This window comes from Gastrolobium bilobum, unplaced genomic scaffold, assembly GCF_033153095.1.
Source record: "Gastrolobium bilobum isolate Gb01-03AN ecotype WA unplaced genomic scaffold, APGP_CSIRO_Gbil_v1 utg30358, whole genome shotgun sequence".
Taxonomy (NCBI): Eukaryota; Viridiplantae; Streptophyta; class Magnoliopsida; order Fabales; family Fabaceae; genus Gastrolobium; species Gastrolobium bilobum.
The window spans coordinates 50,503-63,408 of NW_026895514.1; the positions used below are offsets into that span (position 1 = coordinate 50,503).

The 12,906-nt window shown below is 35.6% G+C and overlaps 2 protein-coding genes across 2 annotated transcripts; one reads left to right on the top strand and one right to left on the bottom strand.

Moving 5' to 3' along the window:
• Nucleotides 1-2,542: 2,542 nt before the first annotated feature.
• On the bottom strand, nucleotides 2,543-6,767 carry LOC133314899 (fasciclin-like arabinogalactan protein 15). The gene is made up of 3 exons (XM_061516431.1): nucleotides 5,330-6,767; nucleotides 3,339-3,456; nucleotides 2,543-2,739 (listed from the first exon to the last, which is right to left on the bottom strand). Exons 1-2 carry the CDS (start codon nucleotides 6,663-6,665, stop codon nucleotides 3,383-3,385), a joined length of 1,410 nt encoding a protein of 469 aa, XP_061372415.1. The 5' UTR covers nucleotides 6,666-6,767; the 3' UTR covers nucleotides 2,543-2,739; nucleotides 3,339-3,382.
• A 4,318-nt stretch (nucleotides 6,768-11,085) lies between these two features.
• Nucleotides 11,086-12,590, top strand: LOC133314921 (carboxylesterase 15-like). The gene is made up of 2 exons (XM_061516470.1): nucleotides 11,086-11,897; nucleotides 12,040-12,590. The coding sequence occupies exons 1-2, from the start codon at nucleotides 11,227-11,229 to the stop codon at nucleotides 12,344-12,346; spliced, it is 978 nt and encodes a 325-aa protein (XP_061372454.1). The 5' UTR covers nucleotides 11,086-11,226; the 3' UTR covers nucleotides 12,347-12,590.
• Nucleotides 12,591-12,906: the final 316 nt, after the last annotated feature.

A 12,906-nucleotide genomic window follows, 5' to 3' on the forward strand; every position in this document is an offset into this window, starting at 1 on the left:
ATTTAGATCGAAGGACTGAATTATGCTTTATGCTTACCGTGGAATTTCCTATGATGTAAGAACAAACCTCGTCTTTTATGGCATTTCCTACTTTTATGCTGCTCACTTTCCCATTGTTTGTAGTCGGGATGGGGTAGAGATATATAGGATGACATATTGACAGAAAGAGTGAGCTCTTTACTAAAATAAATTTTAGCTAGAATTTGAAATCGGAATCATCCTCAATGATTTTGAAAGAGTGAGCTCTTTACTAAAATAAATTTTAGCTAGAATTTGAAATCGGAATCATCCTCAATGATTTTTTATGCATAAGGGTTTGAGTAATCTCATGGCAGTTATTTGATTCTTAACCATGTCTTAATCTTTATAGGTTGATCTGTTTCAAGGTCCTATCTCAAATTCTTCCTCGATTTTACCTAAGCTACTTATAAGCAATGTGTAACTTATTTTTTCTCCTCGTGTTTTGTGCTGTTATTGAGCTTGTTAGAGAGATCAATATGATAGCTTGCCACACTTACCACTTATTTTCTGCTTCTTCATTCAAGTAGACGTAGTGGAAGATTATAAAGTCCATGTGCACAGGTTTGAATCATGTTCATTATTGTTTTTCTAGTGGTTATTTATGATGTTTATCTAGTGGCTATTTATAACACACTCCAAATCAGATTAAAAAAATATAGAGAAAATAATAATTCTACCAACAGAATAACCCTAATTTACACTTAACAGAAACATTCAATTTAGTTCTAGTATGATGTTTTTGTTAGAACTATAAATATCGTGTACAATTGTAGTTTGTTTAGATAGCATCTTCTGTTCCATGAATTTTCGATACGTACCTAGCACCCAAGAGCTCCAATTGGCCTGTTTACAATATTTTAATCTTGTCTGAAATCGAAAAACTAAACCCAAACATGTCCTAGAGTACCAAATCCACCAATACCTCTGCAACCACTTCCCTAACTCAGAATATTGGCGTTGTTGAACTGCAGAATGTTCAGCAAACTTGTGCCTAATGGAAAAAATTATCTCAAGTGGTCCTAATATGTCCAAAACTATATAAAAGGGAAGGACTAATTGAACCACTTCTAATTGAACCACTTCGTGAAAAAGGCCCAAATTCCAAGGATCCAAAATTCGCTGCTTGGGATGAAAAAGATGCACTGATGCAGTAGTAATGACATGGCTGTGGAATTCAATGGTGCTGGAGTTAACTGACTCGTGTATTAGTCTGAAAACTGTTAAGGAAATTTGGGATTATTGTAGGCAGGATTTTTCTAAGGTGGAAGATTCTGCCCAAATTTATGTAACTAAGATGAAGATTTTTGCTACAAAATAAAGGAAGGAGCAATACATGGAGACAATCCTTTTAAAGACCCTATGGAGTTCAACAAGGACGAAATTTAAAAACCGAGACAGTTTCTAAGGACACTGCAAAATCCACACTGAAACAGGTAGTTCATCCTTGACACTCTCAGGTAATGGGACTCCAAATCCCATGCACCAAGTGTTTAAACCTCCCTTGAACATGAAACATTGAGCATGGATTGTAGATTTTGGAGTTACCCACCTCAGGACACAATCATCTAGTTGATTTGTGTCCTATTAACCCTGTCCTTGCACAAATAGATTTACTACTGCTGATGGATCTCATGTTACTATTGCTTGAAAAGCAGATATTTTAATTAAGGGAAATACTACTCTCATTTTACATGAGGTAGTTATCTCATTTTCTCTCACTTCGAAAATCGTGCCCCTTCTTTTTTCTTTTTCTTTTTTGCTTTTAAAAAGTGGGCCCTACTTGGATTCTCTCTGTAACATGAGAGAACTACTCTCATGTTACATGAGAGTAATATTACCCTTTAATTAATCAGCATTTAGTCCTAAAGAATGTGCAACATGTGCCGAAGGTATATGAATGTGATCAGTCGCTAAACTTACAAAAGAATTGGAACTGCAATACGACCTTTTCTTCTACACTTCATGAATTTCAAAATCAGTAAATGGGGAAGAGGATTGGACTTGCTAGGGCAAAAGGGTATTTCTCATGAAACAAAAATTTCAAGTCAGCTTTATTGTAATTTTTTTTTTCCAAATGATCAAACAGCAAAATGAAACTTCTTCGCCATTCTTTTAAGTAAAGGGAGTTATCTGTTAAGTCTTCTTGTGTTATTAACCCACCACAAAATGAGGTGGCTAATAGAAAAATTAGACACATTTTAGCTGTCACCTGAGCCACTCTCTCTCAAAAAATGTTCTTAAACACCTATTTCATCAATATAATACCATCATTACAGTAAATAGACATAGGGAGGGTGAAGGGATGCCATAAAAATGTCATATTACAGTAAAGAATCATTTTATTACTGTATTTCCATTTCCATTTCCATTTCTCGCAGAAAAATTACTTACTGAATCAGGCACAGATTCCCTGCCTTTATTACACAGAAACCTTTTCATCCCACCAAGACACCATCCTAACGAATTGTAGCAGCAGTACTACTAATTGAATCTAAATTACATATTTGATATATGCCCTATATATTGTATTAAGAGGACAGTCACGAAGCTTTTGTTCTGTCGTCTTAGGACCCAAATCCACAAAAAGAAAATCAAGAGGGAGAAAAAAAAAAAAGAGCACAACAGAAACGTGGGAAAACCAAACCCATATAGTAGCTGCTATTAACCATTGCCTTCATATTCCGTTGACTTTTTACATCTTTGGAATTTCCTGTGCATCTGCATCGAGGCATGCACAATCAGTATGTAAATAAACAATGTCAAAGGAAATCAAGAAAGCTAAGAAGTCAACTTAATGGCAATTACGAAAATAATATGGTCATAAAATGTATTAACCCCAACAACCCCCAACCAAAATGAGAATATTAGGATAGTAATAACAAGAAGCTTCATACACCAATTTTTTATTTTATTAAAGGTTACCTTAGATTTTTTAAATAATTTTTTGGTATTTGAGATTGGAACTCACATGGAGGAGGGAGAACACCAACTTGATACCAAGTGGCTGACCACCACCAGGTCAAAGGCCTGATGGCTGAATTGTGTGTTTGAACCAATCACCAAACCCACAGAAATGTGAACAGGTTTTGTACTTGAGATGAATTTGTGCTTTGAGCATCTAATTTCACCAACTAGGGTGCATTATCAGTAAGATTAAACATAAATGTGACTATGTGAGAAGATCAAGAGAAACAGATGAAAGTGGTCATGCATGAGCAAGGAAAATATTCTTTATATTTCATCATTTACCCAAGTTAACAAGATCCCATTAATTAGCTAGCTATCAGGAAGCATTAGATAGTAAGGTATAATCTCACTTTTTTTTTATTATGAGTGTTGCTAGCATCCAAATGAGGGATCTTTATTGACAAGAGGTGACTCTAGAATGCTGTCCAAAGGTTCCAAGCATCCAGCATGCTGCTTCAAGCAATTTTCCTGCCAATCCATTCAAACTTGAGCTTAAACAGAAACTATGTAAAATGATTTATTTAATCAGTTATAAGTATCACTCAAATAAAAAAATAAAAAATCAAACCTTAGATAAACTACTTCTTTACATAGATTAGCATGTGGAAAGAGATATCAAAGAAACAAAACGTGAAAAATTCATTTAACAAGACAATCATATTCTTTGATATTCCAAGGTTGGAGTTGGACATAACCAAGGTTGAGCTCACAAACATCGAAACTAACATAAGATTCATTCTATTATATCATTCATCACTTTCCTCTTATCTCTCTCTTTCTTTTATTAGGAAAAAAAAAAAAAAACAGATGTCATCACATTGCATTATTTGCCATATTCTTTGTGCAAGTCTGCACAAAGTACGAATTACTAAAGTACTCACCATTTTCTATGGTGAACCTTTTACCAAGCAAAAAGTCACAACTAGTAGAAGATAGATCATGCAAATATGATTGCTATACTAAATGCAAGATAATTGTTACCAGTGATGAGAAAAAAATGCAAACATAGGACAATAAAATCTCATTATCAGGTATCAGCACCAGCTAAAATTTGTAGCCGTTCTACACAAAGCTCTCATCAAATAAGATTTAGAAAATTCCCTACTTCTTTTCAAAAAGTTTCTTTCCACCTTTCAGAAGCTACCTAACAAATAACTTATTAAAGGATCTAAGTTGATACATAGAAACTCTGAAGGCGAAAAATGTTATGCCACTGCTACCTACTCAAAAAACTACGAAAAAACTATTACTCTGTGAAAGAAAAACCATAAATACTACAGTGATGTCGCACTTTCTTGTTTAATAATTCTTAATAGACAGAGCTAGGCAGATAAAATTTGACAAACTATAAACCATGTTAAATTAATTTGAATTCTTGAATTTTGACATTTAGTTCAACATGCCTAAAGTTTAAAATAGTTTACCTTAGAACAATGATCACCTGAAATTTTCTTGACGACACATTTGATTTAAAAGGATTCCGGAAGGAGGAAAAGTATTCCTTATATTTTGTTAAAAAAAAATGTCTTAATAAGACCTTCACTTTTTAAAGTTTTGACAAGTACCTTAAAACTCAAGAATTCTATTTTCCACATCAACAACTCTTAAGTATTTCCTAATGGTCATTTTTCTTTTTCTTTTCTTTTGTATACGATGTATTTTGTAATGATCTAACCTAACAAGTAACAACCGCAAATCAAAACAAGCAAAATGGCAAATCCTTCACTCAACAACTTAAGTCCTCTTTTTTTTCTTTTTTTTTGGTAATTCAACTTAAGTCCTCTTTTACTACTGTATAAATTCTCACATATTCCAAACGCCCGATTGAAGAAATTACCTTAATATAGCTCTTACTCACTATTAACACTTCTTTTTGTTAGTTTTTCCCCTAAGAAGCAGTCACATTAAATACTTTTCACTCTTCTCATAACAATTTCAACCTCCAACTACAACGCTACAAGAACCAAAATAAACTTGCTTGTCAAAATCCATAGCACGAAATTTTCTTTTTTTGACAAACTTGACCATAACCAGAAGAAGTCCATCCATCCACAGAATAAAACCCCACTTAAAAAAACGCAAAGAAAAAACTCACATGGTCCAAATCATTAGCATGAAAACAAACATGTAAGCCCCAAAATTCACAAACTTAACCAATACCATAAGAAATCCAACCATAGAATAAAACGCCACTTAAAGTAAACGCAAAGACCAAAGAGAAAAAAGAAAAAAAGAACAATCTTTTTCTATCATAACTTAAAAACCACCCAAACAAGTAACAAAAAAGAAAAGAAAAGAAAAGTAAAAGTGAAATATTAAAAGTAAAGAGAAAGCAACGCACCTCTTCTATGCATGACAACAGGTTTAGCGGGTTGACCCGTGCGGGTACGGGTCACCGCAGGCTTAACCTCCTCCTCTTCTTCTTCAAGGGGAAACAACACCCCATCAATCCCTTGCACGGAGATTCGACCATCGGTGTAAATATCCGGGTCGAACAAATAAGCCGACCCGTCACCGTTCCCGAACTTAACCGACCCATCAGCCTCCTGAGCAACTACCTTATGAGGTAACCGAAGCGTATCGTACCGAACCTTACCGAATCTCCGAACCGCATTGTACATGCTCTCTTCGGTTTGGTACTCTGGTATGAGATGGTAGTACATGATCTGCTCCGGCGCACCCGGTTCACTTAACTGGTCCGTCGTTAACTTAGCCATGGCTTCGTCGTTCGGAGCCAGCACCGTCAAAACGTAACCCTCCGACACTAAACGACCCATCTCCGTCGCGAGCGACGTCAGGTTCACCAGAATATCCGCCATCTCGTTGTAACCGCCGTAGTGGAGTAATGTTTGGATGAAGTCCTTCACCTGCGCCTCGCCGTTGAAGTGGTGGTGCGGCCCTCCCGGTCCCGGCGCCGGCGCCGGAGCTAGCGAGGGACCAGGAGCCATTGCGTCGTAGATTGGAAGCGCCGGCGGTGAACCCGGTTTCTGCGGCGGGGATAGCTTCTTCAGCCGGTGGGTTCTCGGGTCCACCTCCGGTGCACCCTCGGGTTTCACGGCGGAGATTGAGCGGAGGCTCCGGCGGCGGTTGAACTCGTCCTGGACGGAACGCGGCACGAGGAGGCGCTCGATTCCGTGGATGACTCCGTCGGGTCGGGTTATGACATCCGGGTGGATTATCCGGGCGCCGTCGATGGTGAAGTGGCGAGTGGTGACGTTGTGTTGGAGGAGGAGGTGGTGCTGAGGGGAGAGGGTTTGGTGTCGGGTCGACCCGGTAAGATTTATCGGGTTAATGGATCCGGTTATTCGGGTCGGGATGATGTGGGACATGAGAAGTGTTTGAAGGGACTTGAGGTTTCGTGGTTCGAGAAGGAAGCGTTTGAAATCAGGGTCGAGATCTCTTTCAAGAGCTTCGTTTTTTGGTGCGAAGATTGTGATGTTGTGTTTTCCCACCGTGTCTTCTAGTTTCTGCAAAAGCATGGCTTTTTCAACTAACTCTGCTAGTTCTGTGTAATGTGAGTCAAGAAGAGCCACGAGGATTGAGTTTGAGTTTATTTGACCCTGACCCATTGTTGTTGATGATGAAGATGAGAGGGAGAATGTGATGGTTGGAAAGAGGAGAACGAGGATAGTGCAGAATATGCGGAGCTTGGTGACGCCATAGATGCCCCAATCCATGGCGATTTGAGGGTTCAGACAACACCAGATTCAGACACACAGAGAGTGAAAAAAACGCTACCTATGTTGTGTTTGGTGTTATGTTTCTGTGTACACCGGGAACATGTATTTGCTTTTGTTTATGTGAGTTTGGATGTTGTTCTGTTTTGGTTTGGTAAGGTAAAATACTAAATACCAAGATTTGTTGTTACGTTATCAGTGTTGTTGTTAATTGATAAATAGTTAGGAAGTAGAGTTTTTAGTGGCGAATACTACTTCTGCTTTTATTTTTCTGGTTGTTGTGGTGGGTAAATCAACGAGTGTCGGTTGCTTTGAAAAAAAACTGTTGGCCTTGCCACGTGGCAGGATATGAATGGACAGGAAGATGAAATGGTGTGAGATCGGATACAGGAGGATAATATAAACATACTTTCATTAATTAGCTACTAATTGTAATGGGGTCTTTCTATTCTTTTGTCTTTCTCCTCTCTATTTTTTTTTATTCTGTTCGCGTGCATTTTCTTTCCACCTTCTCTATTTGGGTTATGAGCATTCTTGTTTAAGTGGCTAGTTTTGGTATGATTTTGAATCATTTGACACTTAAGTATTTACTTTTCTAGTGTGAGTTTCATTTTCTAATTGACATGTTAAAAAAAACGAGCATCGGATGTGCTCCTTCATAATTCGCACGCTGAGAATAAGTTGTATAATAAGTATTTTGTGAATGTTGAATGATTGTGTGCATTTAATATGAATCAGTGATCAGGTCCAGACCATGGAATAGTTTAATGCACCGAAGCAAATAAACGAGATACTATTAGAGTTATGAATAAAGAGTGGTGGTGCCCACTTAGCCTTGGGTTCCCTCGTTTGCTTATTGTATTGGGGCATTAGCTGAGCTGTTTCTGTCCTCCAGAAACTCTGTATGTAACATAACAAGGAACCAAAAAGCAACACTCCAAAAAAAAAACATGTAGAATTAAGAATACAAACGTTCTAGAAAGAGCTTATAGTATGGTAAGAACGGCAAAATTTGTATATATATAAGTTCATCTCTTAGTTTGGTAGAGGTGAATTGGACGGGAGAAAAAATAACAAAAAGCCACAAATAATAATGAAAGCTTTGGATAAATGTATTTAGAAGGAAAGTTAGAGATTTACTGGAGAAGTTTGGAAGTAAAATAAGGGATACTTAATTACATACCTTCTTTTCTTTTTTCCTATAGTGATATAGCAAACACAAGTGTCCTACGTATGGAGAGCGACCTATCCCCCACCGGGAGGGCTGTTAGCCTGTCTCTTGAGCTTTCTTTGCTTCGTCTTTACCTTCATCGTTTCATAATAAATGTGAAAGTTGAAAAGAGGTAATAATCTTTGATTGATGGGGAAAGAAATCCTTGGTTTATTGATTACTATGAATGTTAACCCCATTGCATATATAATTTGCATGGTTTTAGTTGTCAAGTTTAATTTCTCTACTAACTGAAAGTTACAACATGATATCCTTTCAAACAATGCCAATTCTCAATGGGTTACGTTTCTTTTCATTTTTCCCAACTAATAATTATATATTATTTCAAGTTAAACATTAATTATAATAATGTGTTTTTTTTTTTTCGTGGCATTGTTTAACTAAGGTTTATAAACTTAAATGTCAGTAGCATTTAAATCAACCATGATTCCGAAGTACGAGTAAAACATAACAAAGATAATTGTACGCATATGCAATGAAGAAAAAAGAGTGTGAAAAATGGCCATGGCACAAAATAGCTTGCGCTAAATAAAGTCATATAAAAATGAAATGAATGTAGAAATGGCACATAAAAGGACAAGGGGAAGTGATTAGGAACGTAATTCTATAATCAGTATTCGGTAGGGGTGTGGTAGTAGAATCCATTATTACATAATTAACAATGACTTTGGTCACAATATTAAATGAGTTTGGTTTTATGTATCCCTCAACAGTTAGGTAGGAAAGAGGCACTTCTGGGGCAATGACTTTAATCCCCTGTTTTGCTTCCTTTGATCCTTTCCCTTGCTCTGTGTGCATTTCATTGTTCCTCTTAGAAAATTGTCGGTGGCACTAATCATTTAGTCACAATTATTTTAATTTTTGGTATTTATAATTTGTGACTTTGGCATATCTTTAAGTTGTTGGCAAGGAATATAGCAACGAGAAGTTTGAATTCACCAAAACACCCTTCTAGAGTATTAAAAGCTTTACGAATCCTAATAAGATAATAATAATAAAGGGTATTGTTGACTATAACGACTTCACCTTGCTATCAAACAAAATATCTCGTCAAAACGAGCGTGCTTACTTTGTTCCTTCGTACGTCTTTCCATAATTACATTAAATTCAACCTGTTATTTTCTTTAATATGTATTTTATAATTTTGCGAAAATGGACGTCTCACTTGTTTTATATATGGGTTTGTTTCGGTGTTTTTTGTCGTTTGGGATATAACTTTTTTTTCTCATACTTTTGTAACCCATAGTTAATAATCAAATTCAAGTTTGTTTATATATATATATATATATAGATTGATAAAACAATTTTTCAATCAATTAAGGTAAATTATTTTTTATAAGTTCAAAATGACGTTATTTTGTGACAAAAATTAAAGTATTTTTGTAATTCTAATTTATTGTGTAACCCAAAACGATATCATTTTGGGCTAACTGAAGATAACTTTATATCCAGTAACTAGTAATTGGAGAAATACTTTTCCATATATGAAAAAATGTTTTTTCTTTTAAATGACATGTCATTTCACACTCACAAAGAGGTGAGATCTACATCTTTATTTTTTTTTGTCCACTCTCTCTTTTCCATGATTTATCTCTTTCTCTAACTTAAAATAACACAACTTTACATCCTTAAAATGACACACACTTTCCTCTCTCTCTCTCTCTCTCTCTCTCTATATATATATATATATATATATATATATATATATATATATATATATATATATGGGACAAGATATTCTTACACCAATATAAGAGTTAGAAGTCTTATACTCAATCTTGAGCATTGATTCACTTGTATCCAATGGCTCACATTACTAAAAAATTAGAGCCCTTAGATATAAGTGAGATCAATGGTCAAGATTGAGAGTGTAACTTACACTGGTGTAAAATGATCTGACTATATATATATATATATATATATATATATATATATATATATATATATATATAAATATATGGGTTTTATAAGAGTTATGTTGTAGGAAAAGTGATTGTGTAATGTTATAGAAATTCATTTTGCGTGTTGTAGTTTTTCTTTTGTTTCAAAAAGTGTGGGCCCCACAAAATGTTGTGTGTGTAGGAAACTTTTTTGTGTCATGTTAAATGATAAATGCAAATTCCTATATATATATATATATATATATATATATATATATATATATATATATATATATATATAGGGATAAATAAGAGTTATGTTGTAGGAAAAATAATTTGATTATGTTAAAATAAGACAAAACAAAATCATTGAACAAAATGTCTTATCCTATTTTTTTATTATTATTTTTTTTGTCTTTTAGTGTTGCATGATAGGAATTTCCATCGTGTAACATGACAAAATAAAGACTCATATATATATATATATATATATATATATATAGGGCTTTATGTTTCTCATGATATAGGAATCAAAAAATTTTCTTGTGCACACTCATCCAAAGTGAGACTCATTATGAGAGAGAAAAAAACAAACTAAAAAAGTAGAAATACGTGGATTGATGGGTGAGTAGGAATTTGCGCTCCTCTTATGCAGCATAGGAAACTTCATTACCATATATATATATATATATATATATATATATATATTATCACAAGTTATTGATACAAAAATTGATATAAAAGTACATTGTTTTATTTTAGAAACAAAGATGTCTAGTCAGAAACTAGTGAATTAATCTTGAATTTTTGGACTCTCTAAGATATCTATGAAAGAGATACTTTCCAGCTAACAAATCACTATACACAAAATAATAGCTTAGTCAAAGAAGATGATGTGTGCACACATATACGAAAGAGTATAAGTGTCATACTTATCGTCTTATTTATAAAATTTAGCCGTAGATAATAAAATTCTGGAACTTTTATGAGGACCCAACGTTAGATCCATTCAAAAATTATTTCCTAGTTACCTCTTTCGGTTGCCCTTTCTTGAGCTTTCTACAATATGGGCTCTCCCGTAACATACATTAATCAGTTTATTCAACAAAAGAAGAAGAAAACCATCATGGATGATTGTGTCCAACTAGAAAACGTCACAATTAAGAGCCACACAAAACAGCTTATAGTGATTTCATGAATCATGATGACGCTCACAGCACGCTTACCTTTGCCATGTTTGTCTTACATAGAAAACACGTAGTAAAGCAAGCAAGCACAAACAGAAAATGCCATTCTCATAACAATTCGTTAACGATAATAATGCATTACTCATCATCCATCAATAACTCATTTTTTTTCTCCTTTTATTTACCCTTTATATTTCCAACTTTCCCTCACAAATAACACTCTGATTTCGATATACTGAAAGAGGAAACCAAAAAAAAAAAAAATGTCCACAACTTTGGATTCTAATCCCACTGTAGTTGATGAGTGTCGTGGTGTCCTTCATGTGTATAGTGATGGCTCCATTGTACGCTCTTCAAAGCCAGGCTTCAACGTCCCGGTTGAAGACGACGGCACCGTTTTGTGGAAAGATGTCGTTTTTGACTCTGCCCATGATCTTCAGCTTCGGCTCTATAAGCCAGCCGATTCATCTGGCTCCAAGCTTCCCGTTTTCTTCTATATCCATGGCGGCGGCTTCTGCATCGGCTCCCGCACATGGCCTAACTGTCAAAACTACTGCTTCCGGCTGGCTTCTGAGCTTCGAGCCGTGGTTGTCGCCCCAGATTATCGGCTGGCTCCAGAGAACCGCCTCCCGGCTGCAATTGACGATGGTTTTATGGCTCTCAGGTGGCTTCAAGCCCAAGCTGTGAGCCATGAGCCCGATCCCTGGTTGAGCCATGTGGCTGATTTCAGCCGGGTGTTTGTTTCGGGTGACTCGGCTGGTGGAAACATAGCTCATAATTTGGCGGCTGGGCTCGGATATGGGTCACCTGAGTTGGCACCAGTTCGGGTCAGGGGTTATGTTCTATTGGCACCTTTCTTTGGTGGAACTATCCAAACAAAGTCAGAAGTTGAAGGACCAAAAGATGCTTTTCTCAATTTAGAACTTATTGATAGGTATATGACTTAATTGTTAATTAATATGATATGTGAATTAAAAGGTTTTGGAGGCACATAATATATGTTTGTTGCTAACTATTTCTATTTTGTTATTTGTTATTTGTTAATTGCTGACTATGTGTTCTATCTCACTGAGCAGGTATTGGAGGCTTTCTATACCTGTTGGGGACACTACTGATCACCCACTTGTGAATCCATTTGGACCAGTTAGCAAGAGCCTTGAAGCAATTGATCTTGACCCAATTCTAGTGGTGGTTGGAGGAATTGATTTGCTTAAAGACAGGGCAGAGGATTATGCAAGGAGGCTTAAGAATTGGGGCAAAGATATAGAGTATGTTGAATTTGAAGGACAACCACATGGTTTCTTTACTATTGATCCCAACTCAGAACCATCGAACAAGTTGATGTTGATCATCAAACAATTCATAGAGAAACATTTGGGCTAAGTTTGAGGGCTCCAAATACAGCTGTAACATGCATCTTTATTGTAGTGGCTTTTAGAGTGGTCCTTGGTTTTAACTCCTACTGGGTTTCAAATACGTGGAGTTACAAGCTAAAGGGGTCAAAAATAACTATCGATGCATCAAGTTTATTTTATCCAAAACCTGTGTTGAATTGCTATTTATAAAAGTTTCCTCTTGTAAGCTAATAAATGCTTCAATTTCTGAGTCTGCGGTAGATTTGGCATGGATCATTAAGACTGAGATCATCTTCTGTACATCTGTAGTATATATATATATCTGCCATTTAACAAGTGACACTTAGATAAAAAAAATATTTTTTTCTCCTTTCCATACAAACATGACAATTTTTTATTGGATAGATATACTGAGTGAATGAAACAACAGTAATATCATAGATATTTCGAGGCAATAGCTATGAGGGACAAATCAAGAAAGACGAGAGTGAAATCTTTTTAGTTTTTTCATCTTGATTTCCAAATTATTTCGATTCAATCATACAAGAAAAGCTCAACCCAAAATACTAATTTATTAGGTGAAGAGTG